Source organism: Macaca mulatta, chromosome 17 (genome assembly GCF_049350105.2).
Source record: "Macaca mulatta isolate MMU2019108-1 chromosome 17, T2T-MMU8v2.0, whole genome shotgun sequence".
NCBI classification, from domain to species: domain Eukaryota; kingdom Metazoa; phylum Chordata; class Mammalia; order Primates; family Cercopithecidae; genus Macaca; species Macaca mulatta.
The window spans coordinates 73,405,551-73,424,713 of record NC_133422.1 but is presented as its reverse complement, the minus strand read 5'-3'; the positions used below and the strand labels follow the sequence as shown (position 1 = coordinate 73,424,713).

At 44.3% G+C, this 19,163-nt stretch overlaps 1 protein-coding gene across 1 annotated transcript; it reads left to right on the top strand.

Annotated features, from left to right (window-relative positions):
* Window positions 1–664: 664 nt before the first annotated feature.
* On the top strand, window positions 665–3,316 carry POU4F1 (POU class 4 homeobox 1). The gene is made up of 2 exons (XM_028837624.2): window positions 665–1,056; window positions 1,730–3,316. Exons 1-2 carry the CDS (start codon window positions 934–936, stop codon window positions 2,870–2,872), a joined length of 1,266 nt encoding a protein of 421 aa, XP_028693457.2. The 5' UTR covers window positions 665–933; the 3' UTR covers window positions 2,873–3,316.
* Window positions 3,317–19,163: the final 15,847 nt, after the last annotated feature.

Sequence of the window (19,163 nt, the reverse complement as noted above, 5' to 3'; positions counted from 1 at the left end):
GGAGGAAATTAAATTATATGGAAATCAATAGCGTCTGACTGCTTCAAACAAATGTCTGTCACCGCGATTATTCTCCAGGAACCTATTTATAAACGTTGAAAGAAACAGGTTCTTGCAGCAAAAGACAGCACCTTCTGCATTTCTGTGTTGTTATTTATACTGTATACAGAGGAATGCGCGGGCATAATTTAACATACAAATGCCCAGCTGTATACATTATATAACAGCTTGTTAGGCATCCCAGAGAGGAGGAGTGCCTAAGTAATGCGCATATATTCAGGGCTTACGATCAGGGGGAAGAAACAAACAAACAAAAAAACACAGAGTGGCGTGCGCTCATCTCGTCTTTTTTCTTCTAAAAGGTGTCCACCCTTAGACAATAGCTCGACCTTCTGATCTTTCCAGACCGCGGTGGGAAAGGTGAGGCGGGCAGTGCGCATGCCCGGGTAGCTACAGGTGCATCACCTGCGCTGTCCTTGCTGGTGGTCACTATAAGAGCGGCTCCCACGCGCCGGTAGCTGCCGGACGAGCGCGCGCGCGCGCAGACGCACGGCGCCGCCGAGAAGGAGAGCGCGCGCCAGACAGACGGAGACAGCTGATGCCTGTCAGCGCGGTGGGGCCGCGAGCTCTCGCGAGAGCTCCCCAGGACGGCCGCGAGAAGTGGGGCTCAGGTGTAAGAGGAGTGCATCCCGTCGGCGCGCGGGGCTAGAGATCTCGGAGAAGCAGGACCGCAAGGCCGGCGCGCGGCGCTCTGCGCGGTCAGAGGGAGAGCGCGGCAGCAGCAGGAGCAGTAGCAGCAGCCCGCGGCGCGGCCGCCACCAGCCGCCGCGACCGCCGCGGCTGCAGCCTCGGAAGGGAGGCCGGGTGAGCCCGCGTACGCACTTTCCCGCGGACTTTCGGAGTGTTTGTGGATATACATGCCAAGCCGCCACGATGATGTCCATGAACAGCAAGCAGCCTCACTTTGCCATGCATCCCACCCTCCCTGAGCACAAGTACCCGTCGCTGCACTCCAGCTCCGAGGCCATCCGGCGGGCCTGCCTGCCCACGCCGCCGGTAAGCGCCCCACGCCCGCGGCCCCGGCCCGCGCGCCCGCCCCTCCCCGTCTCCGAGACGCTGCATGTCGGGGGCTGGTGTGTGCAGGTCCCGGTGCGGGAAACTGCGGGCAGGGGGTGTAGAGCAATCCCGCTGCGAGGCACGTTTTGTCCGGCGGCGCTTAATGTCGTGTTCCTGTGTGCCTCTGCCTCCGCGTCGGGCGCCTGCGATCGGAGTGGGGAGCGCTAGGGCCAGGACTCTCGACTTCCCTGCACTTTCTCTGTTAATTTCATGCCTCAGAAAGGCGGTCTCTGTGCGTGCTCGGGTGTGTGACACGGGTCCCCAGCTACGAGTTACATTTCCATTTCTTCTTCTTTTCCCCCTTCTTTTTCGTCTCCCACGCCCGTTCCCGGAATGTGTTCTTGTGTCCCCCTTTCTCCCTACTTCTGTCGCCCTCTCCACGGCTCCTATCCCTTCTCGTCTGTCCCCCTGCCTGGTCGCCAATGTGCCCCCTTCTCCGTCTTTCCCGCTCTCCGCTGCCCCCAACCCCGTTGTTACTTTGGTTGCTTTGTGTTTGCCCTTCGCATGCTGTGCTTTCCGGCTTGTGTGTGTGTTTCTTCTGTTGTTTTGTTTTGCTCTTTTGGTTTTGTGGTTTTTTTTTGGTTTGGTTTGGTTTGGTTTGTGTCGCCTGCAGCTGCAGAGCAACCTCTTCGCCAGCCTGGACGAGACGCTGCTGGCGCGGGCCGAGGCGCTGGCGGCCGTGGACATCGCCGTGTCCCAGGGCAAGAGCCATCCTTTCAAGCCGGACGCCACGTACCACACGATGAACAGCGTGCCGTGCACGTCCACTTCCACCGTGCCGCTGGCGCACCACCACCACCACCACCACCACCACCAGGCGCTGGAGCCCGGCGATCTGCTGGACCACATCTCCTCGCCGTCTCTCGCGCTCATGGCCGGCGCGGGCGGCGCGGGCGCGGCGGGCGGCGGTGGCGGCGCCCACGACGGCCCGGGGGGCGGTGGCGGCCCGGGTGGCGGCGGCGGCCCGGGCGGCGGTGGCCCCGGGGGCGGCGGCGGCGGCGGCGGCCCGGGGGGCGGCGGCGGCGGCCCGGGCGGCGGGCTCCTGGGCGGCTCCGCGCACCCACACCCGCATATGCACAGCCTGGGCCACCTGTCGCACCCTGCGGCGGCGGCCGCCATGAACATGCCGTCCGGGCTGCCGCACCCCGGGCTGGTGGCGGCGGCGGCACACCACGGCGCGGCAGCGGCGGCGGCGGCGGCGGCGGCCGGGCAGGTGGCGGCGGCGTCGGCGGCTGCGGCCGTGGTGGGCGCGGCGGGCCTGGCGTCCATCTGCGACTCGGACACGGACCCGCGCGAGCTCGAGGCGTTCGCCGAGCGCTTCAAGCAGCGGCGCATCAAGCTGGGCGTGACGCAGGCCGACGTGGGCTCAGCGTTGGCCAACCTCAAGATCCCGGGCGTGGGCTCACTCAGCCAGAGCACCATCTGCAGGTTCGAGTCGCTCACGCTCTCGCACAACAACATGATCGCGCTCAAGCCCATCCTGCAGGCGTGGCTCGAGGAGGCCGAGGGCGCCCAGCGTGAGAAAATGAACAAGCCCGAGCTCTTCAACGGCGGAGAGAAGAAGCGCAAGCGGACTTCCATCGCCGCGCCTGAGAAGCGCTCCCTCGAGGCCTACTTCGCCGTGCAGCCCCGGCCCTCGTCCGAGAAGATCGCTGCCATCGCTGAGAAACTGGACCTCAAAAAGAATGTGGTGCGGGTGTGGTTTTGCAACCAGAGACAGAAGCAGAAGCGGATGAAATTCTCTGCCACTTACTGAGTGGGCTGGGAGGTGTCGGGCGGGACAGAGTGGGGAGCTGAGGAGGCATTTTTGGGGGGCTTTCCTCTGCTTGCCTCCCCTCGGATTTGGAGTGTCCGTTATCCTGCCTGCGTTTGGGGAGTCCCTCCTCGCTCTCTTTCCTCCACCCTCTCTCTGATTTTCCTGCCTTTGCTGTCCCCCAGCCTTGAGGATTGGGGTGCTGGCTGTGGGGATTGGAGTATAGGGTAGGGGAGAAGGGGGAGAGCATTAGGATGAGTGGGGAGTGGGGGGAAGGAAAGAGGAGACCCGAGCAGGGGTTTTAAGGAGCAGGATGGTTCTGGGGTTTGGGTGGGGGGAGACGCGGGAAGGATAGGAAAATGGACTGTTTTTGACCAGAGACACTTACCTAAATCTCCTGGGGACCAAGGAACTATGTACAAAAACAAACCCACCAACCACTAAAAACTAGACAAATAAAGACAAACTAAAACAAAACAGAACAAAAGCAAAGGAAAATACTTTAGAAATTTTAACTCCGGGGAGCCATAATCTGCAGCTTCATTTCCCCCCATGGAAGAGAAAAAAGAGCACCACCATTATTACCACCTCCCCAACCCTACACACACAAACTGAGTCAAAAAACGAAAACCAAATGAGCCGGAAGTTGAAGTTCTGGGTATCAAAGCTAGTTGTTCTGTCTGCGTGTTTAATTTTTCCCTCTAAATCTCACCTCCACCCCATCCATATCCTCTTTATTTCCTCCGTTCCAATGAGAAGCCAATGGCTGCTCTCCAATCCCGGGAAGTGAGTGGGAGCACAGCTGAAAAGAGAGGGTCAGGGGGAGCCTGGCTGCTTGCTTAGGTGGAATCCAAGTTTTCCCCTGGCCCTGCCTACACTCTGGTGGCCTGGTCCTGGTGGGGTGGGGTCTTTGGAGATCGGGGCATAGTCTTTGAGCTAACTCAAAAGCAGAATTCCGGGACTTCGAAATATCTTATTCTAGGAAAATGAAACAATTTTAACAACAGTTTTCTTTTTTTTTTTTCTCTTATGTCAAAGATACAGTTTTAGACAATTTCAAAATAAGCTTTTTTCCCACTCATAGAACTTTTACCCTTTCAGTTTTATTTTTTAGAGAGGTTTAAACTACTGATTTTTTTTTTCCTGTTGATTCAAATAGACTGATGGGGTGAAAGTTATTAGGAGAGATACTCTCTCATCTTGCTCTTCTAGGTCCCCTTTCTTCTTCTCTTGGAGAACATGAAATTATAGAAATGTTGAGAAGTTCCTGCTTTCTGTTGGAGCAGGACTTGGCTGTGAGAAAATCACCTAAATCCCAGAAAAGAAGACAGATTTAAAGTGCCCCCACCCCCATTTGTTTCAAAGAGGTCTGCATGTTGGGGGAAAACAGAACAACTGTGTTTCCTTTTACTTGTTCTTATTATTCAAGAGTCATTTATTACTGGGGATAAATGTTGGGTAGCAAGAACTTTAATTTGCACTACCAGTCTCCCAAATAGAAAATCATGTATAGTATTTCATAGTAATAATCAGGTACCTTACAAGCTGCTGGTGGATTTTAAAAAATAAGATTGTTGAAGGTGGTTAGGTAAAATGCCTGCTTTGTGTACAAGATACTCTTTGGATCTCTTGTGGAGATGGTTTGTTACCATCCTTTAATCATAACTAAAACCTTGAAAACAGAACAAATGAGAAAAGAAAAAACCTGCCGATTAACAAGACTGAAATCATGCATGATCTGAAAGGTGTGGAAAGAAACACAATTAGGTCTCACTCTGGTTAGGCATTATTTATTTAATTATGTTGTATATCATTGTTTGCAGGGCAAACATTCTATGCATTTGAAACAGCACTAAACTGGGCTAGCTTTCTGGTAGACCGTTTTGTGGATAGTGTGATTTCACAGTCTACTGCCTGTTTCCACTGAAAACACAACATTTTTGTCATATTCTTGTATTCAAAGGAAAAGGAAAAAAGGAAGATTATTGTAAATATTTTATTTAATGCACACACTCACACAGTGGTTACAAACTGCCAGTGTTCATCCTGAAATGTCTCACGGATTGATCTACCTGTCCATGTATGTCTGCTGAGCTTTCTCCTTGGTTATGTCTTTTCTCTTTTACCTTTCCCCTCCCCTACTTCTATCAGAACCAATTCTGTGCGCCAAAATACAACAGGGGGATGTGTCCCAGTACACTTACAAATAAAACATAACTGAAAGAAGAGCAGTTTTATGATTTGGGTGCATTTTTGTGTTTATACTGGGCCAGGTCCTGGTAGAACCTTTCAACAAATGAGACAATATAGCCAAAAAAACCCCAACCAACCAACCAAACAAACAAACAAAAAAACAAAGAAATGGGGGGAGGGGAGGGTGTTGAAGGGGGATGAAAAGAGGGGAAAGATTGAGAATGATGTATTTTTTTGCTGAATCAGAATTCGCTTTCAGATAACTCATGAAAAGTGGTGCTCTAAATAAAATGAATTCTATATTAGTTGCCTGTGTTTATAAAAGTTATTATTTTTTAACTGCAGAAACTCTTAAACCACAGCACTTGATCCAGAGTGGTGAAAACCAGTAAATAACCAGGCACCCAAGAAACATTTAAATTTAGGGTCAGGGACAGAGGCATTTGGAGGTTTAGATGTGATATTCTAGCCTAAAAACACCTAGTAACTAAATGGCTTTTCTTTGGAGGTTAATACATTTTAAAACATTTAGTGTGCCACCTACTGCTCCAGAGTGACCAGAGAGTATTTCTTGGTAACTTGGGACTAGATCAGATGCCAGATGTACAAAGTTTCTTAAGAGCTGGGATTATATCATCTGAAGTCATTTTAGCCAAATCTTTTTAATATCACCGGCAAATCTGTGAAGCAAAACACTTGATGTTCAAAAAGAATAGTACATTTTAAAAGCTGTGATTTTAAACAGTTGTTTAAAAAAAAAAAAAGCACTAGAGGTATTTTTAAAAATAGAACTCTTCCATAAAGAGTTGAGTTGTTTTTGTTATTGACTTGAAATATCATCAGTTTTAAATAAAATGCATTTGTAAAAAAAAATGTTATTCTATAGAAAAGTATGACTGGATTTCATTGTTGGAAAACCAGGACTGAACAAATGAAAAGATTTACAAAAGGTGGTGGTTTTTTTTTTTGTTTGTTTGTTTGTTTTTTTAAGTCTGCCTCAAGCAGAAATGTTGCAGGCAAATACATGTGTATTACATAATAATGACCAATGTAGGTATTAAGAATTTAAGGATTTGCTTTAAATAAACCCTTACCAAGTAAAAATAAGAGTATTATGTTAATAAAACATCATGAAAATGAATTTCCTATTTTATGTAGTAGGAAACTGCAAAACAAACAAAATGCTTTGCTTTCTGGTGAGCGAATCTATATATGGCTTGAAGGAGTAATAAGACTATTTTCTAAGATGCCTTTAACTGTCAATCCATAAAAAAACAAACAAAAAGTGACCTCCTGAAGAGGCCAAACTATCATTGAAGTGGTGGGTGTCAATCAGTGATAGTTTGGCCTTTCAGAGTTTTCTAGTTCTGAAGAGAAGTTCACTCTAAGCGGATTCCTCCACCAGTTTTGGGGTGAATATGATTAAATGTGTGTCTTGGATTCTTTTAAAGAATAATCTCAAAATAAGTTTGAGAGAGTGGGAAAATTGGGCTCCGTTTGCATTTCAGCTTCTCAGCAAATCCAGGCGGCGGTGGCGGTGGAATAGGAAAAGCAAAAGACAAATAAGCATTAAATCATCTGCCACATTTATGCCATCCATTAGTCTTAAATTTCTTCTTTTCCCCATTTCTAGCTCCAGGTCCTGTTCCTTCTGTAGGTCTAAAAAAATGATGTCCTCAAGACCCATCAACTAACTTTTTGTTTAATGCGTGTTTAATGCAAAAATTTAATAATTTTTGTTTAATGCGTGTTCTGAAATTGCTCTCAACTTCTATTACACTTTCATAAATAAACTGTAGGCACCCACTGCCATGATTGTATCGATTTTTGTTTTCTTGTGATAATGAGACTACTTCGGTTGGGTTCCTACACGTGGCCGGGCACGTGAGAGAATAGGGCGCCCCAAGCCCGTAGGACTCACTGAGCGAGCCCTGCCCTCTGCCCCTGCCCCGCCGCCCCTGCCTCTCCTGATCCCACCTGGCATGTGCATGAAGCATCCTTACTCATCTTTCACGTTGGTAGGCTTTTGCAGTTTTTCGTCTGTGAAGTTGGAACTGGGGCTTCTGATCCTGGCTAAAACTAGCGTTTCCCACCCCATTCGAACGGCCTTGGTGGGATGATAAAGGTGATGACAATTAATACTGGTACAGTTCTGCCATCGGTGTTATTGCCATCTCAGTCTTAGCGCCACGATGACAGCCACGCGGTCCTTTCGAGCTGTTTCAAAAAAGACCACAAGCTTAATTGATTTTTTAAAATAGCAGCCGAATTCTAATTCTCACAAGGTCCTCTTTTACACTTGCGAGATAAGCCGTGTCGCAAACATTACGTTATTTAATGTTTGATCAAACCATCGTGCCACCGCGGCTTCTGGCACGGGGCTGGCTCACAGGGCACCGGGTGAGCGGAGCGGCCAGAGCCAGCCCGGCGCGTGTGGGGAAGGCGGGCGGCTGCCCCACTCGGGTTGACTTACCCTTTGAATAATTTATGGCCAGAGAGTTCTGGAAATTAATAAAATGAATGATAACAAGAAGCTAATTAAAAACTTTCGTAATTGTTGTCAAGTCAGCTTTATGGGAAGACGGGCAGCCCCCCGATTCCCTCCCCGAAATCCGGTGGATCTGCAGGGCGGGGCGCGGATCTGAGGCTGTAAACTTCAGCGGCCCAGCACTGTTCGGACTCCGAGAGTTATTTTGGAGGCTGCCTCGTGGGGCAGCTCCCTCTCCAGCTGCACTCCGCAGCTTGCAGGTCTCCCGGGCATAACTTTCAGACTTTGGGGCGGGTGGGTCGGCGTGTGCAGTTTCAAACCACAGGCAGAGCTGATTGGGTTGAATTTGAAGCCAGGAGGGGACCCGCCCTCCCCTCACTCACGCAGGGTTCTTGTTCATCCACCCACCCAACCCTGGCGTCCCAGCGCCTTCAAGGGCACCAGCCGCGGTTCTCCGGGCGGCTGCGAAGGGACCACCGCGCTTCCTGCCTGCACCCCTCAGCCGCCTGCCTGGAGAAGCAGCAGCCCACAGGCTTCCCGCTGCCCGAGGTGGCAGTTCCGCTCGGACTGCAGGACAGCCACCGGCCTGCTGGCCCTGGGGTGGATTCGGCTGGGCCCGGGAGAACCCGAGAAGGTTAACTGCCCTAGGCCGGGGCATCCGGCGCGCGTGCGCAGAGCGGCCAGCGGGGAGTGGTGCGCACCGCGGGGAGCCGGGAAGGAAGAAGCGCGCACCGAGCGCGCGGAGAGCGCGCAGAGCCCGCACATGCGTGTTGGCGCGCGCCTGGTCCCCTCGGAGAGGTGGGCAGAAGTTCCGCGGCTCAAAATTAGGCGCTCCCGGAGGTCCCCTCCAACTCTTACGTGCCCTTAAGGACGTTCTGAGAGAGAAAGGATGGATCAGTATCTCAAAGCGGTTAAAAAAACCCTCTCCCCAGTTGCGTAAGTCAACAGTCTCCTTAAGCACCACAAAACTTTCACAACTGCCGTACACCTTTTGAAAAGAATTGGGAGGCATACGAGCTTGGCTTTTGTTTTGTTGCTAAGGTGCATGTTACCAAAACCCTGCTACAGATTTGAATTTATCCGGCAAGGATTTATACCCGGGGCGAAATGCAGCCTGGCCGCTAGGCTTTCGTCCCGGGGAATTCAGTGGGATCCTGAATCGCAAAGCTGAATTTTAAAATCTCGGTTCGGTGAGAAACCGATATAACCCTAGTGTTAAGACCAGCATCCCGCTCCCGCGAACCGACGGCTGGGGAGGAGAAGCGCCCACGTCCTAGTCCCCTCCCCAAGCCTCATCAGCGAAAGATAGTCGCTTTCAGATTGAGGAAAACAAAAACAAAAACAAACAAAAACAAAAAAACAAAAAACCCAGCGTGGAACGAAAGTTGTCAAAACGAGTGGTGGAGAAAGAGAGACTCCTCGCATTGATTAGGTAAAAGGAATTACAAACAAAAGTTTGTTTTATACCTCTGACGCCTGGCCTCAATGCAGTATAATATGTACAAACTTTTGTAGACATAGATTAGAATAAAACAAAGTGTTGCCAATTTCCAGCCGTGGAAATTCACTTAAACCAGTTTCTCCCTCTCCCCGCCCCCACCAAGTGTTGACAATAAACATTTAATGAAGGCAGAGACCTGGTTGTCTCCAGACAGTGTCAGAATACTTTAAGCAGACCATTAGCACGGCCTCTTTCACTTCAAACATCGTGGTACACTCTAACCATATATATATATATATATTTATCTACGTGTGAGACAAATAATACAATCGTACGGATATCTTAAGTGGTCTGCAGTAGGTCTGATACCCCCTGTCCTTACTAACCGAAAACTAACTCATTGTAGATTACTCGCGCTTAAAAAATGTTAAATACAGTTAATGCAATATTAATCGCCCTTTGGTGATATAAAATGCAATATTTTCAGGCAGCTATTGAGCTTTTCTAGAGGAAGAGCTGATGAAAAGAGTCACAGCTGAATAGTGGAGAGAAAAAGCCCGGTATTTATTGCTTTTGTTTGGCTTTTGGCTACAGAGACAGGAACCTTCTAATGGGGTAAGGACATTTATTTTATCTGCAATCTATTGCTGCGAGAGCAGGGGCGGCAGATGGGGTTGGTACGATATTCACAGTGTAATTTAGAGCAAATCCTAATAACTAATAATGATTTATGTTAATTTTGACCACTTAAGTGACTTAACCATGGCGTTGTTGTGATGAAAGAAAGAGAAAGAAAAAGAAGCTGAATGTGACAAGGAGCTCCGAGGCTGACATTGGGACTCAACTGTCCTGCACTTTGCACAATTGTAAAATGTGTTGTATGAGTTAGCATTGGAAATGCAGGCATTTAAAAAAGCAGGTAGGATCCATTTGACTCTGGGCAGAGGTATTTCCCGAGGGCTTGCGTTTCTTCTGAAAATTTATCTTAATGTGACGCCTTTGACGCCCTTGAACGGCAGACGCTTTCATCCCAGTTTTAAATAAAACAGATATGTTTCAATTGTTTCGTTTGCTTATGTGAAACTAAAGGATCGTGTGTGTGTGTGTGTGTGTGTGTGTGTGTGTGTGTGTGCGCGCGCGCGCGCGCGCGCTGACTGTGGGGAGAGGGACTCCATTGTATTCGACGCGGGAGTACGCGCCGGGGTCTTCTTTCCAGAGTGTTATCTGAACCGGAGGCTTGAAAACAGCCTTAGCGCCGAGAAAGCGGATTCTCTCGTGCACCACTGCCACGCCTTATGCAAAAGTTTTAATACTGACTGCTTAAGCAAGTTGCTGGTTCCTAATCTTCACCTGATATTTGTTTGCCCAGAATCAACTTTTGTAAAGCTTTCCGGGCCCTACCTCTGTCTTTAAAAGCCCAAGGGATTCCAGGGCTTTTAAACTTAAAAGTGCCTCGTTTCTCCTCACTGCCCTGGTAATGTGGCACCGGTTCAGAACCCCAGGGGCTGCCAACGGGACGTGGTTCTGCACAGGACCAGGGAGATTTTCGGCTTCCACGCAGTGCACCCAGAGGGTTGGAGCGGTTTTGAAAGGGAGGGTGCGCCTTGCTCGTGGCAATTTACTTTTCCAGTTACCTTTTGCGCGTTTTAACGCCTCGGGGCAATAGTTTGAAAGTAAAACAGCATCAAAGCACCTCCTTATTAGCTCTGTATTTGAGAATCCGAAGATGAAACTACCTAAAAGGTTTAATAGGGCGGAACAGCATTTATTTGCCAAGCAAACAGTTAGAGTACAGTTCAAAAGGGGTACAGTGCTTTATCAGCAGGAGGCTGGAAAGAGAAAAACATGGGCAAAGCGAATTTCAAGCTTCAGTTACGAGGTTAAAGTGAATTAAATAACCTTCAAGTGTGATATATGCTTTGATTTTGAATATCATTTCCCTTGTCCCAAATTTATATACGTATATATACAAATAATATACATACAAATACACACGAGCGCGCGCGCACACACACACACACACAACTATCCTAGAGTTTTTTTTCCCCAGCTTTCAGAGTTGTCAAGACTTTTTGTTTGTAAACTTTCAGATTTTATAGAATAAGATTGATTACCTCTCCATAGATTTGACCTGTAAATGCATTTAAAACACGATCGCATTCTTTAACGTTAAATTTTCATTACTTTCTTCCTGTTTTTCTTGTTTTGAGGCTACGACAGATATAAAAATGCACTTAATTTCTTCTACTAGAGAAAAAAATCAAACTACATGATTCAGAGCAGTGTCTTTCTTAAATATGATGCTGTGTTTTGTTTTTGCTTTTTAAATCTCTATCAGTAACTGAAGTGTTACTGTAATGCTAGTATTCTGGGTATAAAGAAGACTTTAAGCAAAATAAATCTTTAAACAAAATAAATCCAGGCAGCTGACGTTGCCTGTTTACTGATAATACTCAGGAGCTGGTGTGTGTTCGTGAGCTTGAAGCTGTGCCTCCACGTGCATATCCATATGCAAACAGATGTAAGCACGTTTTTCACCGTTGCTGTTGAATGTAACTGAGTCTTATTTCCAAACTTTATTCTGGTTCTGTCCCAGTGTTTCAGCACCAGAAGCAACTCCCTTAAAATTGAAGAGTTGTGCATTATTGAAACTCTCTATCAAACAGCTCTGGGGTGCAGCCTTTCTGAAAATGCTGGCTCTCAATGAGGTCTGACTGTCTGACTGCACATAAGCCCCTAATATGTTAATGGCCGTAGGGGATGCCTTAGGTACTATCTCAAGCTGCTTCGCACACCATATGTCAGGCCGTTAGCCACATGGATCTATTAATCAAAAAGAGCTGGAGAGGAAGGAGAGGGTCTTCAGAAGGGGGGAGAATGAGAGAGATGGGGGAGGAGGAGGGGCAAAGAAAAAAAGCATTTAAAACTCACATGTTTTCATTTTTTTAATAAAAAAATGAATAAAAATATCTAAAGAAGATTCCATCAATAAAATTTCTTTGCTGTCAAGTTAAAGACTGTTCATAAATGTCTACCAAATTATTAGCATAGCATTTGGTTCTACTGAAACAGATGGATATTTTACCTGAAGGGTCTTATTTGGGTTTGCTTTACTGCAAAACTTTTATAGGCAAGACTCTGTTGGCACAAAAGTTATTTTTGTTATGTACATTGTTTTATAAATGTGCTTTATTAGAAGTAGTAGGAGGAGAATAGGGAAATTGTATGTTTAGGGGATGTAAGAAGGTCAAGGAGGGAGGTGCCTGAGGGATTTGTTATGAATATATAATTTATTAATATATATCTGCATGGACAGTAGAGTTTTCACTTTTTTTAGTTCTTCTGAGAGTAAATGTAATGTGTTAACATTTTTGTTTCTTCCTTTAAGCTGGCTTTATGATAAATGAAACTGCAAAATATACAGGATAGAAAATAGTACTTTATTCTTTTAGAAGAAGAAATGTGAAAACATTAAAAGTTCCATCTTTTTCATTTCTTTGTTGTTCAGTAATATCTCTTGCCTTTGCGTGTTTAAAATTGTTTTAAGTTAAATAACTAGTTTAGAAAGTTTGCAAAATCTTAGATGTAATTTTATACTCAGCATGGAGAGGGCATAAATGAGTAAGTATACTAAATGTGTAAGAAAAATATGTGAATTCTTTCTTGAAATAATGACCATATTTGTCATGTGTCTTAAACTAATTCATTTTAGGGAAATCAAATGGAAGTACAGATTTTAAAATATCAGACCTACATCAGAAACAGAGCAATGAAAGGAAAACCTATAGATTCTTGGATTTAAAAGTTACATTCTTTTCATGTGCAATGCTACCTGAGGATAGAGAAAATATAAAATAAAAAGTCAATTCAAGCATATTTACTTATTGTTTTAATAATGGGCCACAAGAATACTTAATTTCTGGACTATCAACTTTTAGTTAAAAAACTATAATTAGTGATAGCATTTAAGAAGGAATACACTTGAAAATGACTTTTTAATATTGTCATAATTAGTAGGTTTACACTGTAGTAGTTAATTTACAAGATAATAGAATTACTGAAAAGTTTATTCATCTTAGGCTTAAAAATACATATGTAAATGTTGACTATTTATATATATTGAGAACACAGATTATTCACCCACCCCATAAGCCCTGTGTCATTAACGTAGACTGATAGTGCTCTATTGTATTGGACATGTAAAATAGACAGGCAACAGAATGTTTTTATTTATGATTCAAAAATACATTAAAGAAGATAATTGTGAAAAAAGTGCAAGATTAAATAAAAAAAGATAATTGTGAAATTGTACTCAATAAGAAACAAAAATTATATAGTGAGATCTGTTACAATATTTGCAGTATAAAAGTGGAGTATTTTGTACTGTGTTTTAGATATGAGGTATTAAATATTCTGTATTTTCACAAGGGCACCCGTCTATCTTTATATAGAAATAAGTGCTCAGTTACAGGGACAGGTCAATATTGGTAGGTGTTTTTAATTAAAAACACCACTGTTACAGATTATTTGGTTTGGCTAGTAAATTATCTGTGACTCTTTTAGTTAAAAAAAAAAAGACAGTTTAAAAATAGAAAATTGTATTGTAGAGAACTGCAGTCAATCTGTAAATATGACAGATTCTAAAGTACTATATTTCATCCAGGAGATGATGAATACATAAGAAAGAATCATCCTGAATTTCAACAGTAGCAGGTAGGGAGAAACACTTATTATCTTCAAATTTTGGTGCATGCCACTAGCCTTCATTTCTTTCCCTGTAGTTAAAAGGTAGCCCATATATCTGTCTCTTTGGGTTTCCAAAGACTCGTAACTTAATTCCTTCAGGCTATTCATCAGCACAGTAATTAAACTAGCAAATGGATGTAAATAAAGTGAAATTGGTTTCATGACAGATGAGGCGAAGAGGCCTCTGACATGAAACAAGGCAGGACAATAATGATTTCAGCAGCATCAGGCCATGGAAGGAACCCCAGCTGGATTTATTAGGTGCTGCAAGTGATTTGCTAGAAGCGGGCAAGACATGAACACTCTTTAATTTGACAGGAATTTTGCATCCTAAAGAGCATATTGAAATATAAATTCAGAAACAAGTTCAGGCAAACTGTAAACAGATGTACTGTTAGACTGAAAATACTACTCAGTATTTTAAAAGGAAGAAGAAAAGAGAACGAATCCCCCTCCCTAATACAAGAGCTTCATTTTCACAATTTATTATTTAATCCTGGGGAGTGGTAAAAAAAATTATGAAACATTTCGTTCTACTTAGTGAATTCTATTACTATTATAGGGTTAGTAATTTTGGATGTCCGGGTTTATTTATCAGGAAAATAACCAATGCAATAGATGATTTAGAACCCAGCACAAGTAAAACATTTGTACAAATTAGCCGTACATGCATACACGGGAGAGATATATGGCAAACTGGGAGAGAAACCTGGATGGACAATTTATTTTACAGAGTGGAATTATTATTGTATTTAAATAAAATCTAGGATAAAAATCTGGCACCAGTTTATTGCCTCTAGCGGTTTGTGCCTGGATACCCAAAGAACAAATTTCTATCTACAAAGAGAAATTGTTTCAAGCCCTTGATCAGATGAATTCTTAAAATCAAATATAGATTTGTCTCTGCAAAATAAGCAGTTCCATGAACTAGAAGGAACCAAACTATAACTGAAAAATCGCAGAATAAGAGAAGAAGGTGTAAGGAATGGATTCTTGGCTGGCTCCACAAGACTCAAATGAAAATTGAGTCACGATTCCACTACAATAAGGAAGTCACACATAGAATAAATAAAAGGCAAATTTTCACACTAGAAGCAGATCAGTCCCTTTCTCCATGAAAAGATGAAAATGAACTGCTTTATGTTTAAATGTAGTCTCAATTATTTAAGTCTCCTTTCATGAAGAGCAAAGATAAGTAATTCCTCCAAATCCTCCATGAGTGGTGCCCTCCCTTTTCACATGAGTCACGCAAGGTTTTCAGCACCGCGGCCAGCTCCAGGGAGGGACTAGGGAAGAGCGGGCGGGAGGGCAGCCATTGACCCAGGAGAGGTGAAATCTAAATACTCCTAAAAATCTCCCGGCGATTTAATTATTTAGCAGTAGATTCTGATCTTCTGTGGGATACTAAAGCCCAAGTCCTCAAATATTTTAGAAAGTGATGTTTCATAGGAAAGTGAGGAAGAGGGATGGGGGCATGGTGGGGGCTGGGGTAGAGAAAGAGTAGGTTATCAAAATTCTTAATGAAAATAAAACCTGAAAAAGAGAGAGAGAGAGAAAGAAAAACACCCACTGAATGCTACCTGCCTTCTAATGTTGGGTGACTTTCAGGCCAAAAAGGAATTTATTATGAAACTGAATTGGTTTTCTTCTCCCTGAGCCTGCTCTTTTTATAAAAAACAGGAAAATATGCCTAATTATTTTAAAGTTCCTTTCCAATCACAAGGCATAGCTAAGTCCTTTAATTATAATACAGTATGAATGGGGGAGCATATGGAAGAGAATGTCAAGAAGAGGGTGCCAGGGGCAGATCCTCAGAAATCTGTATTCATTTCTGGCTCTTATTTGTTCAGTAATCTCTACCATCATAACTAAATCTTGAACCACTGATGTAGTTCGAGTTGTTGTTGACTTAACGTCAAAATTCAATCACTGGGGGTTTTGCATCAGCCGGGCTACTTATTTGTCTAATAAATCCGTCATTTTGTAAGAAAAATATTTGAGCAGCCGTACTTGACCTCTTGGTATCCACAAGTCACATTTATTTCTCCCAGTTTACAAATGCAAAATCGAGATGATCATCTAATGCCTGGAGGAACTGTGTTGATTTCGGATTGGATTTTAGATGGAAATGTCTATTTTAAATACCTTGTGATTAAATTGTACATATAATAGAATCCATGCATTTTTAACTGGTTCCTGCTTGGAAACTTAACAACCTGGATTGCAAATCACACATACCGATGCCAAAAGGAAACACACACACACACAGACACAACCGAACCCACTTTTCTCAGACAAATACTAAAATTTAGCTTCAACTGGAAGACTTTATTAAAACGAGTTTTGTTTTGTTTTTTTTAAAATAGTTCTTCTATTAATGGATTATCCAACCTTCCCCGAAAATGTCCTAATTCCTGTAGGGGAAGGCTTCAGCCCAGTCTCAGGAATAGCGCGCACAGAATTCATGCAGTGTTGGGTCTACAGCCAAACTGTAACTCAAGTCTAATGAAATCCATATCACCATCTCTGAGTATTATTAATTAAGGAAAATAAAGTGTTATATTTGATTGAATTAATTTTATTCCCCAGTCTAGCAGCCCGTTTGGATATTGCTTGAAAATATTCGATTGCTTCTCTCCTACTCCTTCTCTTTCAAGAATCTTTTTAGTGCAAAAACCTCTCCACAACTCAATAATCTTTCTCAAATCTTTGGTGAAAGCCAAAACAGTCCATTTGAGTCCATTGTAGAGTTGGGGAAAGTGAGACACTACCCATATATTATGGCAAAAGTACTTGGATAAAAAGAGACGTCTTCAGAAGGCAGACTAGAAAACTGCTTTTGCCAGTTGGCGTTGGAACTGGGTCAGCTGGGGCCTCGGGAAGCTGGAACAACTGGACGGAGGCTGCATTGTCTGCGAGGTGCGTCCTATGGACGCAGTCCCACCCTCGTGGCTGGGGTGGTGGGGCGGGGGTGTAGACTGGGCATACTTTGGCTCAGAGAGGAAAAGGGCCTGGCGGCCTGCTCAAGTTTTGGATTCCCTTTTGCCTTCTTGCTCAGGGCTGCGTGTGTGTGTGTGTGTGTGTGTGTGTGTGTGTGTGTGTGTGTGTGTTTGTACTATTCAATAACTAGGAGATGTGTAGAGAAAGTGTTGCTGTAGCTTGTTTGTGTCTGAAACCTTCGCAATGGTCCGAACCCATATACAAGAGATTTCATGCCAAAGGTGATCAATAAACAGGGAGGGTCTCTGACTCCCACTGCCTCCACCCTAGCCCTGCCCTGGAGATTTTCTGCCCCTCGAAGTCCCGCGCAGGTTCCAGTTGAGTTTCCGTGTTCGCATGTTTTTTCCTCAGACTTTTCTCTCCCATTCATTTCACGCTTGGGATCCCTGAGACCTCGAGTTTCTTTCTTTCTTTTTCGGTCTTGTGATGAGGGGAGTGCTTTCCCAGAGCATTTCTGAGCCTCCCCGTCTGGGCCACTCGGAGCTCGATCCCTGCGCCGAGCTCTGGCGACGCGTATACACAGGGCAGGACTGACTGGTTGGCGGCGGAGAGGCTTTCGCACCCCGAGCTTGCGATGCTCCCTGATGGAGCAGTCAGCCTGGTGGGCTTCTCGCCCCAGCAATCGTCCCCAGCACTCTTCTGCATGTGCTCTCTTCCCTCTAAGACCTCGAGGGGTCGCTAGTGAGCAGCACACCTGGCACTGAAGAGGCTGTCTGGGGTTTTACGCAGACCTCCTGTCTCTACTTGCTTAGGGCGGGCACGCCCATAGTGTTAGTGACCAGTCCTTATAGGGAGGATGTTGGGTTCCAGGAAACTATACCTTATAATAACCATTCCTATACCTTTCTCATAAACATGTCACTTCCATTTCCAATCCAGTCCACCTAAGTTTAATTACTTCAAATTTTCATTTTCCCCTTGTAGGACCTTAAGGCATTTAACACATTCAGAGAAAGGCACCTTTGGGGATGGCGGGGGCGGGGAGCGGGAAGAATACTCAATTGTAGGCTCAGCCGCCTGAGAGCAACAAATTCACATAACCCTAACCCCAGTTCCAAGGCTTGTGGAAAGTGGAAGGACCAGGTTATGTTTCTGTGGGTCATGCCACGAATCAGACTGGATGTATAGTTCAGGTATGAGGAGGTGAAGGAATAATTCTTTAGTATATGAAAAAAACTGGTCAGAGTGAATCGACACATTTGTCTAATATTTGTTTCTGTTGCAAAAACAGTGATGGGGCTTTCAGGGTCAATCCATCCTGCTCCTTTTCTCACGCCCTTCCTTTCTTCCACCTCTCCTTTAGTTCTAGAGAGAAATAAGAGAAAGGAAATGTTCTTGGAATTTGTGGATTATCCACTCGTTGATTGTCCACTTTGCTTTCTATGTAGAGATTTCTGAAGGAATTTTATTTCTTAAATGTGGTTGGGTGAGGAGAGAAGGGAAGTATGTAAACAGGTCCAATTCCCCGGGCTTTCTTGCCTGGACAGCGTTAGCTTGGGCTTCCCCTTGGCTTCCAGATTCTTCTGCAACCATCAGTAATGTCGAGGAAAGTACTTCTGCATTTACATTGGTTTCCTTTGGTTTTCCCTAGTCAGTCACTCAATTAGAACACGTATTGAGAAACTAGTACTATGTGCACAGACAATACTAATAAGCCATGAAGGCAGGTATGGCAAACAGAATGCTTAGTAGATGGAGCAGGTCTAAGTGTTTCTGAGATAGATATATTTTCAAATTCAGATGATCCTAAATGTACAAATGTATATGACATCATTTCTTGGAGAAAATTTCTATAAATACTCAACACTGCCTTAGAGTTTTGAAGTTAGCCCTTACCCACATAAAGTAGGTACAAGTTTTTGAACTTTTTAATTGAGAATGAAATTGGAGGAAAAAGAAGGAAGTGCTTTGGCAGTTCGAAAATATTAATGTTAGCTTGTGGAAAAAGATATACTGTACTGTACTTATTAACAACTTATAAAATCTTAAATCAATATAAATTAATTTAATTATGATTTGTAATTGCATTATGCATGATCAATTTGAAACACTACATTAAAGATAATTAGAGCTGGGCACCGTCACTCATCACTCCCCTAATAGCTTAATGAAAAGGAATGTCATATACCACCTTTGGGTTAAACCTGTAAATTAGGATAAATGTTATTTTCCAATAAAAATGTGGTAAAATAATTGTACATTTAATAGACATTTTTATGACTCAATTGTAAATGTGTAATGGTTTTTTTTGGAAACTGTATTATTATTATTTTTCATGGACCTAGTTAAGTATTTATTAAGGTTGATTGAGCTGTCAGTATTTTTTCAGGATCAGGCCTTGAGGATTTGAATGAAGACTAACTTTTATGTAAAAATATCATGCTGTCCTCGAAGCGTGTGCCAAGAGGTCACTGCAGATGGAGGTC